At 40.1% G+C, this 23,858-nt stretch overlaps 1 protein-coding gene and 1 pseudogene across 1 annotated transcript in view; both read left to right on the plus strand.

Moving 5' to 3' along the window:
* Positions 1 to 23,858, plus strand: part of CDC16 (cell division cycle 16) — an 88,277-nt gene that overhangs the window by 51,885 nt on the left and 12,534 nt on the right. The window contains exons 5-16 of the mRNA XM_015567560.1: positions 2,590 to 2,671; positions 2,771 to 2,868; positions 3,790 to 3,828; positions 4,800 to 4,940; positions 6,988 to 7,147; positions 8,379 to 8,470; positions 9,423 to 9,556; positions 10,289 to 10,368; positions 11,432 to 11,481; positions 12,355 to 12,428; positions 14,416 to 14,541; positions 23,428 to 23,580. Coding sequence (XP_015423046.1) covers positions 2,590 to 2,671; positions 2,771 to 2,868; positions 3,790 to 3,828; positions 4,800 to 4,940; positions 6,988 to 7,147; positions 8,379 to 8,470; positions 9,423 to 9,556; positions 10,289 to 10,368; positions 11,432 to 11,481; positions 12,355 to 12,428; positions 14,416 to 14,541; positions 23,428 to 23,580 — 1,229 coding nt within the window. The remainder of the gene's footprint in view (positions 1 to 2,589; positions 2,672 to 2,770; positions 2,869 to 3,789; positions 3,829 to 4,799; positions 4,941 to 6,987; positions 7,148 to 8,378; positions 8,471 to 9,422; positions 9,557 to 10,288; positions 10,369 to 11,431; positions 11,482 to 12,354; positions 12,429 to 14,415; positions 14,542 to 23,427; positions 23,581 to 23,858) is intronic.
* Positions 17,330 to 20,985, plus strand: LOC102762091 (annotated as a pseudogene).

The following is a 23,858-nucleotide window of genomic DNA, read 5'->3' on the forward strand; positions in this document are numbered from 1 at the left end:
CTCGTGAGGGGAGCCCGCCGCGGCCCTTTTCCTCCGGGGGAACTGCGGTCTGGGGTTCGGTGGTGCAGGGCTTGGCCGGGCTTGGGCTGTCTCTGCAGCCGGGAGGACGAGGGACCCGGAAAATGGAAGAAAGCCCCCTAAACGCAGGGGGAGCCTTACCCGCACCCGAGGCCCCGCCGGCCGCCGCCTGACTCCTGGGCACACAGTAGGTGCTCAATGCTGACTTGCTGCCGAGTGGAAATTGAAGCATTATTTTAGGAGGAAAGCTGCTGGGTGGCCTTTGAATTTCGCTAGCTAATAGAAAATGTGGGAGAAGTTGTCATTCTCATGGGGCCGAATTTAAGCGAAATTAAGATACCGACAAGCCCGTGGCCTCAAATCAGCGCCGGAAACTACATCTGTGTTCCCTGCACCGCCCTGCAGTGAGCAGCCGGCGGCGCTTACGGACAGAAGCGTCTCCAGAATCTGCAGCATCAGTTTAATAATCTAGGTCCTAGATTCTAGGATGTCACTTAAGTTTTAGTAAAATGCACGCTCTCCCCACAGATTGGAAGCCACGGGAGGGAGGGAAAGCATGTTCAGTGTGAGACGTCCAGGTTGGGTCTGAGACGCTGCTGCCCGGTGCCCGCAGGACTGCGCAGGGCGCCGTTTGGTTACCGCGAGCCAGTGAGCTGTGCACATGCTCGCGAGCACTTTCCTGCTGTGCGGAGTGAGACAGGCCTGGGTCCCGCCCTTAACATTGAGCAGATTTGTAACCATCTACCTGGCAGCATTCCTCCTCCCACTTGGGCAGCTGAGCTCCTGATTTGAATCCCGGAGGACTGAGACAAGGGTTGTAGAGAAATTGAGAACCACCGCTAGTGACTAGCTGCTGCAAAATAATCACTTAAATGTCCTACTGTTTTAAGATACCTGCTCATAATTTTGTTCTGTTTTTAAAACTATTCTTTCCCATCCTCTCACTCCCCTCCTTTGACAACTATCAGCTTGTTCTCTATATCTAAGGGTCTCTTTCTGTTTTGGGGTTTTGTTTTTTTTTTAGATTACATTTATGAGTAAAACCATACGATATTTGCCTTTCTCTGACTTATTTTACTTACCTTCTAGGTAGGTCCATACATATTGTTGCAAATGGCAAGATTTCAATCTTTTTTTTTTACTGCTGAGTAATGTTATATACATAGGGTGTCCCAAGAAATGGACACACACTTGAGCAGCTGATAGCTCAGTTTTGAAAATGAAATGTATTTTAATAAACACTGCATTTATAATTATTCAAAGAGTGTGCATACATTTTTTGGGATGTCCCCGGCCCCCCACCCCACCCCTGCCCCCCACCACACACATACACCATATCTTCTTTGTGCGCTCATCTACTGATGTCCACTAGGTTACTTCCATATCTTGGCTGTTGTGAGTATCCTGAAATGATCATAGGGGTGCACGTAACTTTTTGAATTAGTGTTTTGGTTTTTTTTGGATAAATAGCCAGGGCTTGGCAGAAGCAGCATTGCTGGGTCATAAGGTAGTTCTGTTTTTCATTTTTAATGGAAACTCCATATTGTTTTTCATAGTGGCTGCACCAATTTGTAATCCCACCAACAGTGTACAAGGGTTCTCTTCTTATCCACATTCTCACCAGCACTTATTTGTTGATTTATTGATGATATCCTTTCTGACAGGTGTGAGGTGATATCTCATTTTTATTTTAATTTGCATCTCCATGGTGACTAGTGACATTAAGCAGCTTTTCATGTGTATTGGGCATCTGTATGTCCTCTTTGGAGAAATGTTTATTCAAGTTTTCTTCCCATTTTTTAATGGATTGTTTGTGTTTTGGGTGTTAAGTTGTATGAGTTCCTTGTATTATTTTGGATATTAACACCTCATCAGATGTATCACTTGTGAATACTTTTTCCCATTTAATAGGTCGTCTTTTCATTTTGTTTATGGTTTCCTTCACTGAAAAAACTTTATTTTGATGTAGTTGAATTTTGTTTATTTTTTCCTTTTGTCGCCCTTGCCCAAGATATATCTAAAAAGACGTTGCTAAGAGTGATGTCAGAGTTTACTGCCTATGTTTTCTTCTAGAAGTTTTATAGTTCTAGCTCTTAAATTTAAGTCTTTAATCTATTTTGAGTTTATTTTTTCGTGTGGTCTGATGTCTCTCTCTCTCTCTCTTTTTTTTTTTTTTTGGCATGTGTCTTCATTTTTCCTAGTATCACTTATTGAGGAGACCATGTTTACCCCATTGTATATCCTTGCCTCCTTTTTCATAGATGAATTGACCATATACTAGTAAGTGAGGATTTATTTCTGGGCTCTCTATTCTAGTCCATTGATCTATATCTCTGTTTTTATGCTAGTACCTGCTGATACATTTTTGCAGTGTATAAGTTTATTTTTAAACACTGCCTTGTTGACCTGTATATATAATGATCTTACAATAATTTTTTTAATTATACCATTGAACTAAAACTTACCTAGCTGAGATATAAGATAAAGATATAATTGATAGACTCCTACTACATGTAAAAAAAAATCACATTCTAATAATATTAGATATTTGTTTAAAAGTTGAAATAACAGGGAAATTATCACTTTTTTCTTATACAGCAACAGTATCAAAGTGCTCTATTTTGGGCTGATAAAGTAGCTTCACTCTCTCATGGTAAGTGACAAATCCTATTTTTAAAAAATTCCTTTATCTTTAAAAATCTTTCTATTTTACCTTGTACCTCTGACCCAATTATGTAATTTTTCCCTCCAGAGGAACCCCAGGACATTTATTGGTTGGCTCAGTGTCTTTACCTGACAGCACAATATCATAGAGCAGCTCATGCACTTCGGTCACGAAAACTAGATAAAGTAAGTGATTGTATGAATGTTAAAACTTTTCAAAGCTTTTAAAGAATAGTATCCTTAACTTAGTATCATAGATGTTTGTTTTATGTGAAAATTATTTAAAAGGATTTAATTTTGCTATTCCTAATCTCAGTCACTTTGTTTTTCCTTCCCACCTCTAGTCACCAAGTTTTGAAAATTCTGTTTTCTAAAATAGCTCTGAAATTATGGATAGTCCTTTCTACCTTGTTACCACTCATACATGTCAGGCCTTTAATTTGTCTGTTTTGTTGTTTTCGTCTCTTCTCTTGTCTCTTTTCTCCAGTAACATCTTTCCCACTCCCCACCTTCCAACTCTAGTTCATTTTTTAAACTCTCACAGGGGTGGTCTTCCTGAAACACAGATCTGATGGTGCCACTGACAATATCGTTCAGTGATTTCCCATTTCCTACAGGATAAGATCAGATGCATGAATAGACACCTTTATAATTTCTCACCAGTCTACTTCTAACCTCCTACCATCATCAGTACATGTAACACGCGCTGAATACTTGTACCATCTTGTACTAGTGGCGATTATTCAGACTCAGTGCCTAGAATGCTGAGTAACTCCTCACTTACCTTCTCCCCTGCAGATGTTTTCTTCCTCAAGTGTCAAGTACTTTTTATGCCCTCTTTCTGTTTGTGAAAGAAACTGCTATGTTTGTGTCTCCCCTGCTGTAACCTCCCAGAGGGCAGGCCCTCGCTCCTTTTTGACTCTTCAGTACCTAGTAAACAGTAGGTTTATGGTGCGTGTGGGTTAAAAAAGGCTGGATTTTTTTTCTCTCTACAAGAGTAAAAGGAGAAATTATGAAAATAGCTTTATTTCATCCTCACAGTTTTCTTTTAGAGTGAAGATGCACAGTATCTTGACCACTATTTTAATAGATTAATTTCTTTTCTAGTTGTATGAATCTTGCCGCTACCTTGCAGCTAGATGTCATGTAAGTATCCTCTCAGTTTCCTTTTTATTTGGTAAAAGTTAAATTATGTGAATGTTATGCATTCCTCACATATGTGTAAGAATTCTAATGATAGAGTTTCGCAGATTAGTATTTTGTGAGGAAATGTTCTTTTCTTTAATATTGCTTGCTATAAAATATTGATTCTCTGCATGCATGAAGAAAATTCTACTTGAGACATTAAAGTTTTTTTTAATATGTTTTTATTGATTTCAGAGGGGAAGGGAGAGGGAGGGGGAGATAGAGGCATCAATGATGAGAGAGCATCATCAATTGGCTGCCTCTTGCCTGAAACCCAGGCATGTGCACTGACCAGGAATTGAACCGTGACCTCCTGGTTCATGGGTCAGTTCTCAACCACTGAGCACACTGGTTGGGCTAGACACTTTTCAATTTAAGTAATGAATGGGTATAATATTCATTAACCTTTTAAAATCTACCAGAGGTCTAGCACATGAAATTTATGCACTCATGGGGGGGGGGGGCGGTCCCTCAGCCCTGCCTGCACCCTCTCAACTGCCTCAGGAAGCCAGGGAGCGGGCCTAAGCTGGCAGTCGGACATCCTTAGCACTGCTGCAGAGGTGGGAGAGGCTCTCGTCACTGCCACTGCACTTGCCAGCTGTGAGCCCGGCTCCCCCTGTGGGAGCACACTGACCACCAGGGGGCAACTCCTGCATGGAGCATCTGCCCCCTGGTCAGTGTGTCCTGGTCAGGTGGTTCAGTTCGTTGGAGTGTCATCCCATACACCAAAAGGTTGTGAGTTCGATTCCCAGTCAGGGCACATACCTAATTTGCAGATTCAATCTCGGTCAGGGCCGATAGGAGAGGCAGCTGATCGATGTTTCTCTCCCATAGTCTCTTTTGAAAAAAAGTCCATGAAATCTATAGTACTTGTGTCTATATTTAGTGTTTGAAGTCATGGCTGATGAACGTTATTTCTGTTTTCTACATAGTATGCTGCGAAAGAGCATCAGCAGGCTCTTGATATTCTTGATATGGAGGAGCCTATCAACAAACGATTATTTGAGAAGTATTTAAAGGATGAAAGTGGCCTGAAAGACACCCCCAATGACTGGGAAATGTCACAGTCCTCAGTAAGTAATACTATACTAAGCATGCTTCAGTAACATCAGTAAGAATTAGCAAGCATATTGGTTGCCTACTAATTTGCCCACTGAAATTCAAAACGATTTCGAGACCTTTTTGAGCCATGTTGGAAGCAGTAATAATCATGTTCTCAGATGCTTGAATCTGAACTAAGCTGACTTGAGATCTTCCTTCCGTTTGATGCCTTAAACTACTCCCCATAGGTGGCATAGTCTTACCCTTACTGAGTTTCAACAGTGTTTGTACCTACTCCCAAGAAACTTTGGTGTTTTATTTATGACTAGAGGCCCGGTGCACGAATTCATGCCCACTGGGGTCCCTCGGCCTGGCCTGTGGGATTGGGCCAAAACTGGCTCTCTAACATCCTCCGAGGGGTCCCAGGTTGCAAGAAGTCACAGGCCAGGCCAAGGGACCCCACCAGTGCATGATCGGGTCCAGGGAGGGACGTGGGAGGTTGGCCAGCTGGGAAGGAACCACAGGAGGGCTCCAAGGCATGTCCTGCCCGTCTTTCTCAGTCCCAATCAGCTGGACCCCAGGAGCAAGCTAACCTACCAGTTGGAGTGTCTGCCCCCTGGTGATCAGTGCACATCATAGCAATTGGTCGACTGGTTGACTGTCTGCCCCCTTGTAGTCAGTTCACGTCATAGCGAGGGGTTGAGTGGCCTTAGCACATTATGCTTTTATTATATAGGATACTGTGTATTTCAGTTTGTATACTTTCTATTTGCATGAAATTGCAAATTCCTTGCTAGCAGAGGTTATATAATAATAGGTGACATCCATATTCAGATTACTAATCTGGACTGTTACTCCTTTTTTTTTTTTAACAGCTTTCTCGATAAATAATCCACATGCCATGTAATTCATTCATTTAAAATGTACGGTTGCTTGGCTTTTACTATATTCACAGAGCTGTACAACCCTCACCACAATCAATTGTAGAAAGAAACCCTGGACTGTGTAGCCGTTACCCATCACTTCCCCCATTTTTCCAGTTATTTTTTTATAACTGTTAATAAGGAACTTGTAAGTCGCCTCAAAAATGTATTAATACTATACATTTTTAGGTGTTTCTCTCTCTTTTGTATTGTTTGTCTATTTTATGTAGTAAGAAGTGCACATTCATTTTTCTGCTGAGAAATGCATTGGTGAGGGAGCTTGGTATTATTATCATCTTTGGACTTCTCATCCATTAACTTATCTGCTAAGAAATACATGATTTATTTGTAATGTATTATTAAAATACTTTTTTAAAAATAACTTATTGGATACTGCATAGGTCTAAGATTCTCTCATAAGGTCCACCAGTGTTTTTTAAATTTTGATTTTATGATGAATGTTCTGCAGCCCTGTACCAGTTTTAACCTTTAAGCTCAGTTGTGTGTTTCTTGACATTCAGAGTCTGGAACATCAATCAGATTTTTACATTCTCTTGGTGATGATGATAGTGAGGTAACTACCATGTAAGCACTTACCATGTTCTAGCTCTACAGAGACTATCACCTCTACTCCTCACAGAGCCCTTTAGATGAGAAAAGGAAACTGAGGCTAAGAGAGGTTATATCACTTGTCCAAGGTCACTAAGTATCAGAACTGGAATTTGAACTCAGGTTTGTTCAGTTCCAGAAAGCCATGCTCCTAACCACTATGCTACATTGCTGCCAGTTTTCTAATAGTTACTAACATCCTTTCATTGAGATCTACCTATTAAACTGTTAAAGTTTGATTCAGTATATCGGTGCTGTTTGCTGTCTCAAATCCTTACTCTATTTGAGAAAAACAGGTAATGAAAAAAGTAGCAGTGACAGGTTCACTATAAAGAAATGCTGAAGTGAGGAGAACCTAGGGAAGATGGATTAGAGAAGTTTCATTTGCCTTTATGTTTCTGTTTATACGATGTCTGACAGTGGGATGGAAAAATCCTTTTAGATTAAAAAAAAAAAAAGCCCTGGGCCTTCAGATTATATAACATTTTTGATAAATTAAGTTTAAAAGTATTGGCTTAGTATGTGACTTATCGTATTTTTCCAACAGATAAAGAGTTCTATTTGTCTTTTACGAGGGAAAATCTATGACGCTCTAGATAACCGAACCCTGGCTACCTATAGCTATAAAGAAGCTTTGAAGCTCGATGTCTATTGTTTCGAAGCATTTGATCTTTTGACATCACACCACATGTTGACAGCCCAAGAAGGTTTGGAAACTCAGGTGTTTGTATGTTTAGCACAATTGATATTCTTTTTGTGTGTGTTTTTCCCCTGAAATCTGTGAGTCAACAGCAGGCTATGTACAGATTTAGATTTAAACAGACCTATTAACTTCCTTAATGTCTTCAAATATGAAGTGCATTACAGAATACAATACTGGGCAGTTCCTGTTGCAGTCAGAATCTTGAGGGATTGTGATGTGATGAGACCATATTTTTGAGAAGTGATTTGAGGTAATATAAACAAGATTTCAGTATCTGATTGCATGGCTCTCAACCTGACTGCATTTTAAATCCCCGAGGAGCTTTAAAAACCTCAGTGCACAGTTCCCAACTCCAGACCAGTTGGATCAGAATCTCTGGTGGGGAGGCTGTGGCATGGTTTAAGGCTTCCAGATGATCCTAAGGTACAATAAGGGCCCAGAACCATTGGCCTAGAGCAGTGATTTTCAACCAGTGTGCCACAAGAAAAATTCTAAAGTAATACCTATTTAGTCCTCTTCTCCCTTAGATTGTCAAATAAGAAAATGACAACAGCCGGCAAACACAATAGCCATTTGGTGTAATGAATCAAAACTTAACCTATTTTTTTGATCAGATCGGCAAAAAAATATATTTTTTGGTGTGCCACAGAATTTTAGTAATTAGATTGTATGTGCCATGAGATAAAAAAGGTTGAAAATTACTGACCTAGAGCATCGGCAGTGATGTGAGCTGGATAAGCAAGGGAAACAGAGAGAAAATGGGGTTCTTACATTAATGAGATTCAAACTTATTTTAGCCTAGTGCAGTGGTTCTCAAACAGGGTGATTTTTGCCTCCTAGGGGACATTGAGCAGGATCTGGAGACATTTTTGATTGACATAACTTGGGCATGGGGAGGGAGGGAGGAGGTTGCTGCTGATTGCTAGTGGTCAGAGGCCAGAGATCGTGCTAAATATCCTGTGTGCATAGGATGGCCAACACAACAGAGAATTATCCACACAAAGTGCAGTGTGCTGAGGCTGGGAAATGGCCTGGTGGTAGCATAACCCACCAGATAGTCCTCATCACCTGGGCCTGAACCACTGTCTTAGGTTTCTCTAGTACACGTTGATCTTGTTATTTTCTTTTTTAAGTTTGATTATTTTGACCAAGAACTATAGATAAATATTTTTCGTTGCTGACTCAGCCCCCCCATAAATATTGTGATGACATTATTTTTTCTCAATGTTTTTAAGAAAAAGAACTTCTTGAATCACTACCTCTTAATAAGCTCTGTACTGAAGAACAGGAATTGCTACGTTTTCTATTTGAGAACAAATTAAAAAAGGTAAGTGAAAACACAAAGTTAGTATTTGCATTATGCAAGTATCTTATTTCTTTCATTCAATTTGGCCTCTATTCTTTTACTAGTTACATTTTTAGAAATTTTTATTAATCTAGCACATTTGCAAGAATAGATTTAGATTATTTAAAATATATGATTTCTTAAAAAACTTCCAAAAATATGTCTTCCTCCCAGGTACTCCTTACACTAAAAGATTGAACTAGCACCCTAACTCAGTGGTTCTCAACCTATGGGTCGCGACCCCTTTGGCGGTCAAACAACCCTTTCACAGGGGTCGCCTAAGACCATCCTGCTTATCAGATATTTACATTACGATTCATAACAGTAGCAATATTACAGTTATGAAGTAGCAATGAAAATAATTTTATGGTTGGTCACAACATGAGGAACTGTATTTAAAGGGCCAGAAGGTTGAGAACCACTGCCTAACTGGTTTGGCTCAGTGGATAGACCGTCAGCCTGTGGACTGAAAGGTCCCAGGTTCGATTCAGGTCAAGGGCATGTACCTTGGTTGCGGGCACATCCCCAGTAGGAGGTGTGCAGGAGGCAGCTGATTGATGTTTCTCTCTCATCGATGTTTCTAACTCTCTATCCCTCTCCCTTCCTCTCTGTAAAAAATCAATAAAATATATTTTTTTTAAAAAAAGATTGAGCTATCAGATAAATGGAATGATGTTGCATGAAAATGAGGATTTTTTTCGTATGCATCCTGAACTTCTACTTTGTAAAATACTTCCTATCATGGAATTCTGTGATAAAATTGAGAATAAAATTAAACTCATTGGGAGGAGTACTGATGAGTCTTGAAGTTAAAAATGTTTCCAGAGGCTCACATGTGTCCTTATGTAAATCCTTTAAACACTTGGGTCAAATTGAATCTGCCTTTTGACTTGGTATAGCTCACTGAGTTTACGTTTACCTTCCTCTGTTTCAGTATAACAAACCGAGTGAAACTATCATCCCCGAGTCTGTAGATGGTTTGCAAGAGAATCTGGATGTGGTAGTATCTTTAGCTGAAAGACATTATTATAACTGTGATTTTAAAATGTGCTACAAGCTTACTTCTGTGTAAGTATATTCGCTTATTTTTCTGTAGAACATTTCATCTAAGATATGCATGGGGCATGCTTTCTAAGTAATCTTGAACTAATTGATGGTAATTAAGTTGCCTTTATTACTTTGTAGAATACGAAAGAGGGTTATTCCATTAACTGTGGGGTATAAATGTCCCTCGTTTCAGTCTTTGATAGTCTGCAAGTTTGAAAATACCATTCTGGAACTAGTTTTATAAAATCACTTCTTTGTTAAAGACTAATAAAATCCAATAGGTACTAGTGTTCAGTCAGGCTCACTGACTAGCCAACCATCTTACAAGTTTTCCAGTGTACATAGTTCAAACTTGTTCTTTTCTAAATCACATGTACCATTTTAGTGGATCTTTAGGGTTGCATAAATCCTTGAATTCACAAAAATTTTAATTGATAAATACTTGTGATCTATTTTATATTTCACATTGTTTTTTATCTATTTTTATCTATTTTTATTTCACATTGTAAATAATTGGACTACTTATTTAATGTTACAGTTCTGTTGATTTAAAGTAAATGTATGCGATATTTATTTTTATTCCTTCCAAATTGGAATTTTCCTTTTCACTTATAACCTAATAATGTGTTAAGAAAGTAAAAGAATTATTATAATCCACAATATTGTACATAATGCTATAATGACTACTTAATCATAACTAATTATGAGTATTATACTGTTTCTGGGTTAGTAATGTGTTACTTTAACTTTCAGAGTAATGGAAAAAGATCCTTTCCATGCAAATTGTTTACCTGTACATATAGGGACACTTGTGGAGCTGAATAAAGCAAATGGTAAGAATTTTTCTGTTAACTCTTGAAATTCTGTCTTATAAGTCCTGGATAGTTGAAGTCATAGGTCATAACATAATGAAGTTCTATAATAAAAGTAACAACTGGAAGAAGAAATGCTTATCAAAGCAACCAATGGTGTATTCTGTTATCTCAACAGAACACTCTATTTCTTTATCCCTGCTTCCTGCTCCCTTGTCTCAAAAGTAATTTGTGGTTTAAGTGTTAAGTGGCAGTTCTGCCTTTTTTTTCTTTTTTCTGTAAAATTCTTAAGCAAACTGATACGGCAAAAGTCAGTAACTTTTTAGAAGTTGGAAGCAGGCAGATTTTTTTGCTTGGGTTTTTCATATCTTAACATTTAGAAACATTTAGTTGTGTTTGGACTGCATTCACCTTTAAATCTTTTAAGCTGAATAATGAGTCCTGTCAAAAGAAAGAGCCAGCCACTCTTAACTCCAGATCCCTGCCGCTTCAGTGTGGTCTGTGACCGACAGCATCACATCTCCTGGCAGCTTGTTGGAGATGCAGGTGCTCCAGCTGCTCTGGTCTCATGAATCCGAGGCTGCATGTAGGAAACACCATCGTGACATGCCAGGGACTCACATATTATTCAGGAGGAAATCATAAACTTGAAAGTTTGGTCAACCAAACTGGTTGTGGGTGATTAAGATGGTCCATCATAGGCCCCTGGAGTAAGAGACATGAGTTGTTAAGATAGGTAAGGTGCTTTGAAATCACCTCTTAAGGACCATGAAGTGCTTTACCATGTGTCATTCTAATTTTCAAGTCACTCAGCAAGTGCTCAGTGCCTACTTATGGGTCGGGCACCAGGTAAAGAATTGTGTCTAGGGATGGGGGTTTGGATAAAAGAGCCATAGTATCCTACCCTTGAAGTTTTTGTATTTTATTGGGTAAATTAATTTTGATTCTAAAAAGAAAAAAAAAGAATGAAATCATTGCTGTGAGAACAACATTTATATGATTGTGAAGAGTTATGACTGGGGGAAAGTCATGTCTTAAAATTCATTTGATATGAATAATTATTTTCTTTTTTTTCCTAATGTAGAACTTTTCTATCTTTCTCATAAATTGGTGGATTTATATCCTAGCAACCCTGTAAGTAAATATAAACAATTTTTTCTTACAGTGTTTTTTCTTACTTGAATTTAAAGAAAATGCTTAACTAGTATTTAGACAGCTTATATTTAAATGTAACCAAATATGTTTTATTTTGAAGTGTTGGAGCAGAATCTCCTAATGCTTATGATAATAGAAGCAGCATTAACTTTCTCAATCCATGAAGGTATTTTTTTTTAGTGTATTGAAACATAACTTAAAACAAAGATCTTTTTTTATTATAGAAATTATACAGTATATGATTATTATTAAAAATACTCAACATACAGAAAAATAAAATATTAAAAGTCAAAATCACACTCCCACCTCTCATAAGTAATGCTAGTAAATGCTTGGTAGCTTTCTCATGTTGCATACATAAGGTACCTTACTGGATTGTGCACTGATTTGAATCAGCGTGTCTTCCAAACTGCCCTGGATCAGAACTAAGACCTAGAAATTGAAAGTGGAATCAGAAACTGTGTCCTTAAAGACAAAAGTCAAGAATCAGGGCCCAAGTCTCAGTTTACAACCTAGACCAGTGTGAAAATAATTTATAAAGAGGCAAAACTAGTGCAAGAGATGTCAGCTAGCAATATGGAACCAGAGTTAGGGAAGATTCATAGTGCAGGTGAGAGGTCAGGACTCAGAGAGTGGGTTTGAAATAGGAAGTGTTCAGTAGCCTCCTCTTGTGTTCAGTGCTTCAGGGAAGTGATTGAAGGCCTCTTGAGGAAGGGCTGTGGAGATTTGGTTCTCTTCTAACTTGAACTAGAATATGGGATGGAACACCTAATCCACCCTCTGGCCTAAGTTGCTAGATATTTTTAATTCAAAGTTCAGATCTTTGGTCATGGTAAATTTTGAACTTTGTAGGTTTCTTGGTTTGCAGTGGGATGCTATTATCTCATGGTTGGTCATAAGAATGAACATGCCAGAAGATATCTCAGGTACGAATTTATTGTCTTCCTCACTCTGTAATGAACCTGTAGAGATATTTTTTTGCTCATCTGCTTTAATGCAATAAGTAGAAAGTATTTTAAAAGTAGTGTAAAAGAAAAAATGTTTTCTTTGGCAGATTTAGTTCAGTTGCATTAGTTATGTACCTTGCTTTTATATGATGTCATGAGGGAGACAAAAGTAATCAGTGGTGTAGACCTTGTTCTCAAGGAACTTGTAACATATTTATGTTTTTATTTATAAATGAGAAATGTGAAATAGTAGAGAACATTATAAAATAGTTTGAAAGGTTCTGTTTTTCATTTACAGAGACACTATTAACTGCTTACTTTTAGAACGTCTTTTGTTAATTAGTTGTGAAGTTACATAAAACTTTACATGAGATTAGGATCAGTAAAAGTGACTATAATACAGAATTCTTGGCATAGTGAACTGGCTTATATAAGGATCTGCTGTGGTTTTAGTTTAAGGAACTCCATGCAGCCCAATCAAGCTACTTAACCAGTATTATTCAATTATTCAATTACAGGAAAATGTCTGTTTGTGAAAAATTAATTACTAAAGATTAAAAATAGAAGGATATTTGTGATTTCCTCCATGTAAACAAAATAGAAAATGGATCTAAGAGAAAACATGTGAACTTTGGACACTGACTTGAATGCTCATCCAAGTTCTATCACTTACTAGCCACAGTCCCTTGGGAAAGTTAATTCCTCTATTTTTTTGTAAAAATTAAAATGATATAATACTTGTATCCCAGGATTGTTGGGAAAATTAATAAGTTGACTTGAAAGGATCCTGCTCTAGGAAGAAAATAGGGAGAGTTCTCTGGTTAGTTGTGTAAAGTATTTTAGAAAACCTTGCTTGTGCTCTTTCCTGGAGTAAGAAGATGATGTGTGTTATAATTGTTCTTTGAGCTATGCTTCTTTGAATTGCTGTGCTTCTTCAGTGATGGACTCTACATGAAACAGGGAACATTTGGGTGAAAGAAAACTTAGAAAATAAAACCTTAGGAAATGTGAATCTCACCCTTTATATTTTCCATGTCTTGTAATGTTTGTTTTATTTCCTGTTTTGGGTCACCAATGGGCCACTGATTGAAGACTGACTGTTTAAGACTATATAGTCCTGTTCATGGAACCACGGTGAATCTCCCAGCACCTTCTGTAGGATGTCAGTCTTCCAGCCTCAGTATACTTGTCTTTAAAATATAAATAATAATTTATCGTGCAAGTTATTAGGATTAGATGATGCATATAAGGCATCTATCATATTGCCTGGCACAAAACAGGCCCTAAATGGTTGCTACTACCACCATTTGCCTACTCGGTTGTGAAATGAAGCTCCTGGATTAAGTAATATTTATAAATTCTATACAGAATGCTAATGGGTTCAACTATAGTACCTAAAAAGTGTGGAACTCTCCTGAAATTTCTTAAAATTTTGCTTGGTCTAGTAAATATTTTTTTATCCTATATAATAAAAAGGTAATATGCAAATCGACAGAACAGCCGAACGACTGGTCGCTATGACGTGCACTGACCACCAAGGGGCAGATGCTCAACACAGGAGCTACCCCCTGGTGGTCAGTGCACTCCCACAGGGAGAGCACCGCTCAGCCAGAAGCCCAGAAGCAGGGCTCACGGCTGGCGAGTGTAGTGGCGAGCCTCTCCTGTTTCCATGGCAGTGTGTTAAGGATGTCTGGGAGCGGGCCTAAGCCATCAGTTGGACATCCCCTGAGGGCTCCCGGACTGTGAGAGGGCACAGGCTGGGCTGAGGTACTCCCCCTCCCCCGAGTGCACAAATCTCATGCACCGGGCCTCTAGTTTCAAATAAATTAACACAAATGTTACATTAGTGTTTCATGTATTGACAGCTCATTTATTTAATTTGAATGTCCTTGAAACCATCAGCTTACATAAAATTGACAATTTAAGAATAAATATTATATTAATTTTATGAAGTTTCTTATTTTAGTAAAGCTACGACACTTGAGAAGACCTATGGGCCTGCGTGGATAGCATATGGACATTCATTTGCAGTTGAAAGTGAACATGATCAAGCAATGGCTGCTTACTTCACAGCAGCACAGCTGATGAAAGGGTATGGCAGAGCAAATTGATCAAACTGCATGAGAAGATTTTTTGCTAACAAAATGAAATTTCTATTATTATTATCACTGTCATTTGGTTGGTAAACTAAAGAAAATATCTTCCTTGCATCTAGCTAAGGCTTGTGATTATATAATAACTATGGAAATGAAGGGAGGAAGAAGCTGGTGTAGTGATTTTGCCTTGCAGTTTTATCTTAACCAGTACAAAAGGGAACTAGGAAATTAGGCTAAGGCAGTGGTTCTCAACCTTCCTAATGCCGTGACCCTTTAATACAGTTCCTCATGTTGTGGTGACCCCCAACCATAAAATTATTTTCCTTGCTACTTCATAACTCTAATTTTGCTACTGTTATGAATCGTAATGTAAATATCTGATATGCAGGATGTATTTTCATTGTTACATATTGAACGTAATTAAAGCATAGTGATTAATCACAAAACAATATGTAATTATATATTTGTTTTCCGATGGTCTTAGGCGACCCCTATGAAAGGGTCGTTCGACCCCCAAAGGGGTCGCGACCCACAGGTTGAGAACCGCTGGGCTAGGGAACAAATGAGGAAGGAAGCTCTCTTTCACATGCTCATTCGAGAATGAAATTATTCATAAGCAAAATTATTTATATTCTGTTTATGTCTAAAAGGTATTTGATGTGGCTTAATGGTAGTATAGGACTATATTTCCCAATGTTCTAGATTGAAATCAACATTAAATATATTTTATTTTACATGAGATTAGGATCACTAATATAATAAGTTAATGTAAGTGTACCCTAAGAATGTGTTACTTTGGAGAGTAAAGTATTACTATTTACTCCTGTTGACTCTTTTTGGACTCAAAATTAGTTACACCTTGCAGTGTTCTTTCTGTGTTCGCTGTTCTCTGCCTCCATCTCTGTTCAGAGGTCTGGGCTGGAATCAGACTGTTTGGGGATTTGGCAAGTTATTTACCCTCTTGAAAAATAGGAATAACAGCAATACTCACTCGTAGGCTTACAGTGAGGAGTAATTGAGATAATACCAGTTAAAGACTTAGGACAGTGTCTGCCATGTAGAAAGAACCTTGATAAAAGTTAGCTACTTTAATTTGTTTGTTTGTACTCAGGAGCAGGATCACATATTTATCTGTTTTGAATTTCATCTTGTTAGATTAGATTTACCTTTTCAGACTATCAGACTCCTTTTGGTACCCAGTTTGCATCAAAATTATTTATGATCCTCAAGTTATTTTTTTTTTTTAGTTATATTAAATTTGATATATGACTTTTAAATCTAACTAGTCATCCATAAAAACATTATAAAGGAGATAGCTCCCTAACTATATTAGTTTGCTTAGGCTGCCATAACAAAATATCGCAGATTGGGTGACTTAACAGAAATTCATTTTCTCACAGTTCTGGAGTCTGGAAAGTGTAACGCCCAGGTGCAGATAAGAGTGGAGACAGAGCTTTGGTGTCTTTTCATTTTATAAAGGTCCCAGCATTATGATCTGATGATCTTATTTAACAAATACAGTCATGTTGGGTTGTTTGGTCTTAACATATTAATTTCGGGAGGGATACATACATTCTGTCCATAACACTTATAACTAGAAATAATCCTCCAGATTAAAATTGTTCAGTTGGTTATTGATCCTCTAAGTGATCCAGGTTTCTCCATCCTGTCGACTAAGATGTGTGAAACCTCTTCCAGTGCTTTGCTGAAGTGTGGCTCCAGTGTCTGCATATACCCTTAGTCTGTCAATCTGTTAAGTTGTCAGAAAAAAAAAAATCTCAATAATTTACTATGAGTTCTTTCTCATCAGCACATGCTAGGGTCTGCTATTTATGTATTTTTTTTCTATTCTGGGTTCTCTAAAACCAAGACTAGTTATTATGAGTTGTTAGTTGCTAGCTAAGAATAAAAACCAGTGATAACTAATGATCTGATTAGTACTTTTAATGTTCCCCAATCTAGGCAAACTTTAATTAAATTTTCAAATCAGCTTCTCAAGATAAGCATTACTTTATTTTACTTCCCTGTCAAAATAGCGTTGCATTCTCTTAATTTGCCCTGTGTCTGGGTAAATGAAATTATGTAAATATTTTAAAATGTCCTTTATGATTTCTTTTTTGAGCCATTAGTTATTTAAGAGTGTGTTGTTTAATTTCCACATATTTTTGAATTTCCCAAATATCCTTGTTATGATTTCTAATTTAATTCCATTGTGGTAGGAGAACATACTTTCTGTGATTTCAATCCTTTTAAATTTATTGAGGCTTGTTTTATGATCTGACATGGTCTATTCTAGAGACTGATCCAGGTGCACTTAAGAATTCTCCTCTTGTAGGGTGCAATATTCTGTAGCTGTCCCTTAGGTCTAATTGGATTATGGTGTTGTTCACATCTTTGATTTCCATGTTGATTGTCTGCCATCATTGCAAGTGAGGTACTGAAGTCTCCAACTATTATTTTTGAATTGTCTATTTTCCGCTCTAATTCGGGCAGGTTTTGCTACATGTATATTGGGTCATGCACTGTCTCTAGTAATAAATTTTGTCATAAGTGTGCTTTGATATTAGTCTAGGCCAGCTGTGGGCAAACTACGGCCTGCGGGCCGGATCCAGCCCGTTTGAAATGAATAAAACTAAAAAAAAAAAAAAAAAAAAAAGACAGTACCCTTTTATGTAATGATGTTTACTTTGAATTTATATTAGTTCACACAAACACTCCATCCATGCTTTTGTTCCGGCCCTCCGTCCAGTTTAAGAATCCATTGTGGCCCTCGAGTCAAAAAGTTTGCCCACCCCTGGTCTAGGCACATCAGCTCTCCTTCGTTACTGTTTGCATGTTGTATCTTTTTCCATCTTTTTGCTTTCAACCTGTTGTGTCTTTGAATCTAAAGTTTGTCTCTTGGCAGCAGCAGGGCCAGACCTGGTAGTGGCAGTGGCAACAATTGCCTGACCCCTCCCCTTCCCGTTCCCTGGCAGCTTGCCCTTTTCCCTCAGTCAACAATGAAGGGGATAAATGATCCAGAATGCACTGTCCCTATCAAAAGACAGGAGAAAAGAATTGCAGAGCTTAGCCTGAACCTCAGCTCTACATCCGAGGATGAACTTCCCTTCTCTGTCAATCATGCAGCAAACGTGTCTACTACAAGCCTGACAGTGACACCAAGGGGGAAGCAACGCAGCTCTCTTGGTGATGCATTCAAAGCAGACTCTTTTGTGGGGGGAACTTTTTCCTGCTGTTCCATGTATAGCAGCATCTCCCAGAAGCCAAATGGGCTTCAGGGAAAGTGAAGGATTGGGTAAATACAGTCAGCGTAGGAAGGACATTGTTGAGGCCTCTAATCAGAAAGGCTTGGGTCTGACATTGCAAGGCTTTGACCAGAGGTTGAATCTGGACTGGCAAGATGAGCCAGAGCCTAGCGCCTATGAGCAGGTGTCATGGTTTCCAGAATGTACCACTGAAATTCCTGACACTGAGGAAATGAGTGATTGGATGGTTGTGGGAAAGAGAAAGATGGTTATTGAAGATGAAACAGAGTTTTGTGGGGAAGACATGCTTCACAATGCGCTGCAGAGTAAGAGTGTGTTTGATTTCCTGGATGGGGAGGAGATGCAGCAAGCTCAGACCCGGGCCAATCCCTATGAGATGATCCAAGGAGTCTTCTTCCTAAACAGGGCGCAAGGAAGATGGCCAATATGGATTTTGTATTTGGTCACATTTTTACAAATCCGAGGGACTCTTGTGGGAAACCACTGGTGAAGGACCTGGAACAAAGGCATAGATTTTGAGCTTCTGTACTGTGCTGACATCTGTGCAGGCCCAGTTGGCTTCTCAGAGTATGTGCTGTGGAGGAAGAAGTGGCACGCAAAGGGCTTTGGAATGGCTCTGCAGGGCCCGAACGACTTTAAGCTGGAGGCCTTCTACTCAGCTTCCAGGGAACTCTTTGAACCTTACTATGGCGAGGGTGGGATTGATGGAGACATCACTCATCCAGAGAACATCACTGCTTTTAGGAATTTTGTCCTGGATAACAGATCGCAAGGGTGTCCACTTTTTGATGGCCGATGGGGTTTTCTCTGTGGTGGGACAGGAGGACCTACAAGAGATCCTCAGCAAGCAGCTGCTGCTCTGTCAGTTCCTCATGGCACTTTCTGTGTCTGGACAGGAGGCCACTTCATCTGTAAAACCTTTGACCTGTTCACACCATTCAGCATGGGGCTCATCTACCTACTGTGCTGTTCATTTGAATGAGTATGTCTCTTTAAGCCCATTACCAGCCGTCCTACCAACTCAGAGAGGTATGTGGTGTGCAAGGGCCTGAAGGTGGGCATAGATGACAGGATTACCTCTTCTCAGTCAGTATTAAACTCAACCAGCTGCAGAACACTGATTCTGATGTCGACCTTGTGGTTCCCTTGGAGGTGATCAAGGGAGACCATGAATTTACTGACTACATGATACGGTCCAGTGAGAGTCACTGTAGTCTGCAGATCAAAGTTCTGGCCAAAATCTATGCCTTTGTTCAAGACGTGACCCTGAGCCTCGGCAGGCAGAGGCCTAGAAACAGTGCCTTCGTCTTTGGGGGTTCCCAGACCAGGCTTGAATTGCTCCTACTTCCTCAGACCCAAAATCTAAGTTCTTTGACTTAATACAGGGCACTGAGATCGACATCTTCAGCTCTAAGCCCATGCTGCTCACCTCCAAAACCTTGGAGAAGATCCGCCCAGTGCTCAACTACTGCTGCATGGTGTCTGGCAGTGAGCAGAAATTCCTCCTCGGCCTGGGGAGGTCACAGATCTACACATGGGATGGCCGCCAATCAGACTGCTGGGTCAAGCAGGACCTGAAGACAGAGCTACCCTGGGACACTTTGCTCGCTGTGGAGATTGTCCATGAGCTGAAAGGGGAGGGGAAGGCCCAGTGGAAGATTAGTGCAATCCACATCCTCGATGTCCTCGTGCTGAATGGCAGTGATGTGCGGGAGCAACACTTTAACCAGTGGATTCAACTCGCTGAGAAATTTGTGAACTGTTTCTAAGCCTAGTTGGCCTGACATGAATGCCATCAGGATGAAGGAGGTATATAGGCTGGAGGAAATGGAGAAGATTTTTAGCAGGTTGGAGACGAAGATCATTAAGGGCTCCAGTGGCAAACCGAAGCTCAGCTACACCTTGTCCCCACTGGTCTCTACATTGTTAGGACAGTGACTGAGCCATGGACTATGGGATTCAGCAGAAGCTTTAAGAGGAAGTTCTTCTACAAGAAAACCAAGGCCTCTACCTGTGAGCTCCCTGCAGATGCCATTGCCCCATTTCACATCTGCCACTATGGCCGGCGCCTCTGGGAGTGGGGAGATGGCATCTGTGTATGTGACTCCCAGAAACCCCAGGACCCAGACAAGCTGTCCAAGGAGGATATCCTCTCCTATATCCAGACACAGCGACTGAGGGCCTGAGGACGCCCACTCCTGCCGAACACAGTTGTTCAGAGTCAGGGTGCCTTACCTAGGCCCCCCAGTACTGGTTCCTTCCCCATCTTGAAAGGGACAGGGGAGCACAGTGATTGCAGCCTGCCATGGGGGTTGGGTGGTCTCCTCTCCATCTCCCCTGAAGAACTCAGTCAGGGGCCTTCAGAGGACACTCACATGTTCCTTCTGGAACCCCTTTTAGACTTCCCTTCCCAGAGACCTGCCTGGGAACTTTCTCCCCTGCCAGGACTCAGCCTGAAAGAGCTGCTCCTACAAGCGGTGTGGAGTCAAGGCCCAGGGCATGTGGGGCTAGTGGAGCATGTGTCAGTGAGCAGCAGGGCTTTAGCTCTGCTGTTGTCTCCTGTATCCTGTAAACTCACTTTTCTGAGTTCTCTGCACTGCCCTGAGAGTGGCCATGCCTCAGCTTTGCCCAACTTTTTACTGTGCCAACTCTAAGTGGGTGAAGGTCTACTGTCGTGAGCTGGCCAGGAGCAGCTGCTGTATAAATCAAGGTTTTGTTTCTTTGAACTTGCTCTGTTTTGATGCCAAGTTTGGAGAATTTTCTTGTCCCCCCACTGCCTTGGTCTTCCCTGGCGTTCTTCTCAGCCTAGACCTCTGACAGTCCTGCAGGCTGGGAAGGGAGGTGTGTGGGCTCACATCCCTGGCACCACATCAGGATGCAGGTAGCACTGTCTGTGGTAGTGGATGTGACCGCCTCCTGGGGTGATAGAGCCTTTCTGGGCTGCATCCCCTTTTGACCCAAACCTTGGGCAGCTCTAGAAGAGGAAGCACCCTCGCAGCCCTGCCTTTTTCTGTGCCCCAGCAGCAGTGGCCCCACTACAACAGAGGGTACCTCTGGGGTAGGGTTGCACCCAGCCCTCTGGCAAGCATGACACCCTCATTTTCCACAGCCACCTTGCTACCCTTTACCCTCTTATCTTCCCCAATAAAGGACATTCACTTTTTTGTTTAATCCTCACCCGAGGATATTTTTCCATTGATTTTTAGAGAGAGTGGAAGAGAGAGGGAAAGACAGAGAGAAATATCGATGTGAAAAAAAACACAGCGATTGGTTGCCTCCTGCATGAGTCCTGACCAGGGCCTGGGCCAGGGAGGAGCCTACAACCATGAGGTACATGCCCTTGATCAGAATCGAACTCAGGACCCTTCAGTCCGCAGGCCAACGCTCTGTCCACTGGGCCAAACTGGCTAGGGCAAGGGCAGTTACTTTTGTCATTTTATGGTCACTCTGTTTCTTCTGTGTGGTGGCTGAGGAGGAAGAAGGGAAGCTGGGCATGGGCTTTGGGTGTGGAGGGCACTCATGGTTGTTTTTGATGGGAAATACCTGTTGGAGACATTCATACAGGCTCTTTAGAGCTCCATCCCTGTGCTAGACTGGTTTCCATGGACATAGGGCACTGAGGCTCCCTGTGCGGTTGGTTGGAATTGGCCCCACCTGGGGAATAGTGTCTCCAGCAAGCATCCACCGGCTTGGCAGCAGCACTGCTAAAATGCTGATATACCCAGTTCAGGGTATATCAGTGTGTCTTGCAAAATCTTGGGTCATTAAAGATAAACATATTTTTCAAATAAATGAAGTTGTCTCTTGTGAACAACATATAGTTGGACTGTGGTTTTATTATCTATTCTGGTTTCTTGTCTTTTGGTGGAGTTTTATATATTTATGCATAATATAATTACTGATAAGATGGGGTTTATTTTCCATTTTGCTCTGTTTTTTATGTCTTTTGTCTTCTTTGTTCTTCTGTTTGCCAGTATTGCCTTCTTTTGTGTTAGATATTTTGTAATGTACCATTTTAATTCCCTGTTTTCTTATAATTTTGAGGAATTTTTGTGTGCATGTGATTATCTTGGGGACTATAAGTAACATTTTAAAATAATTTTGTTTGGATTAATAACAACTAGGGTTCTTTCCAACACCAACAACCAATTCTCTGATTCTCCAGACACCAACTGGAACCTCCAAGTCAATTCATTTCTCAAACTGACTATCCAGAGTTAGTGCAGACCTCACAGGATAAGTAAGGGCTTAGTCCTACAAGACTGCCCCTCCCCACTTCAGGTGCCAATCACAAGTCCCAGGCCAATGATACTTCTGACTGACTGGCTACAAATCTGACACACATCTCTGTGTGTTCCCTTACAGACATCTCATTCCCCGATTTCCTTTTAAGTTTTTGGCCAGCCTCTTGTTTGCCTCAACTGGTATGGCTGCCTCAGGTTAATATTAAACAGTTACCACTGATTGTTTTCAACAACTGCCCTAGGAGAGAGCTTATCTCACTGAGTTGGCTATGAGTCAGGTCAAAGAAAATCAAGCTATGAATGGGGGTTTTCCAGGGAGCTGACAGATGGGTGACTAATTAGTGACAGTTCTCTGTGGCACATATCAGGATCTCTAAGCTCATTTTCCTCCAGGGGCTGCTGATGTTCTAGGCTAGTGTGGAGCTGAGAAAAGGGAGACAGGAAAGGAACAAGTTAAAACATCATACAATCCGTTGTTCTTGCTGAGACTCAGCTGTTTCTCTAGAATAAACACTCCTCACATTGTTGTAAGCCTTTGGTTAACTTCCAGAGTTCTGAAAAAGTTTATTTTGATGATTTTTGGCAATGCTTTTGTTACTTTCATGGAGAAGTAGATTGTATTCTGCCATTTCAGAAATACATCCTCCAGGTAAAAACTTTTAAAGCATTCTTCCTGACCTTTCTGTAGAACATAGATTCTTGAGTCATGATTCTAGATTTGAACCAAAGCACATACCAACCTTTCAGTCAGTATTATTGACATTCTTAGATCCATCTGCAAAGAAAAAGTATGTTTTCTCTGCTTTAATGTAATCACTGTACTTTGTGTGTAAAACTATCTCAGAGAACATGAAAATGGACTAGACATGACATAATTCAGAACTCTTTGCAGTGAAACTGATAATAACTGGTATATTGGAATCTACACAGGAAGAGCCATTTCAGTTAGAAAGTCAGAAGCAGCTTCATGAAGGGAAGCAGAACTTTAACACAGTCATGAAGGATACATGGTACTGAGTCCATAAAGGAGAACAAGGAGGACAGTCTAGACTAGGGCCATGACATTAGCATAGTGTAGGAAAATAGTCAGCGTAGGCCTGTTTTTCTGCTTTAGAGGATTTTGGGGGTTTACTGTTGAATAATGAGATATAAAGGCTAGGTTGCTGAAAGGTTCCAGAAGTGGCAGCTGATTAGACTAAAAGTCCATTTGACATTCTTTAAGTGTTAGTAAACGAAGTTTTAGAAAAGAGTAAATGCTCTGTTTTTGCCTATATTTAAGTTATTTTGCAGACAGGATTTGAAGCCAATAAATTAATTTCTACTGTATTATTGTTTTTGGTGTTGAATATATGAAAATTTCCAATATTTTTAGGTGTCATTTGCCAATGCTCTATATTGGATTAGAATATGGATTAACCAATAACTCAAAATTGGCTGAAAGATTCTTTGGCCAGGCTCTAAGCATTGCACCAGAAGATCCTTTTGTTATGCATGAAGTTGGCGTGGTTGCATTTCAAAATGGAGAGTAAGTACTGAAAGGCCAAAAGCCTTCTGTTTCCTTTTTTTATTAGTGTAATAAAACCTCAATCACTAGAGTTTAACTGCTCAGAGTGACCCTTCAGTAGATTTTTAAAAGTGTATTCTTTAGGAGAAGGGGATGTACAGTTAAAAAAAAAAGAAATAGAAAGTGTTATCTTGGATTTCTTTAAAAATGCTAAACCTCCAGTTTGGTCCCCTTTAATGTGGGCTATTACAAGCTCCTAAGTTCCGAGATTGGACTGTTGTCGCTGTCAACTCACTTGA

Source organism: Myotis davidii, unplaced genomic scaffold (genome assembly GCF_000327345.1).
Source record: "Myotis davidii unplaced genomic scaffold, ASM32734v1 scaffold444, whole genome shotgun sequence".
Classification (NCBI taxonomy): Eukaryota; Metazoa; Chordata; class Mammalia; order Chiroptera; family Vespertilionidae; genus Myotis; species Myotis davidii.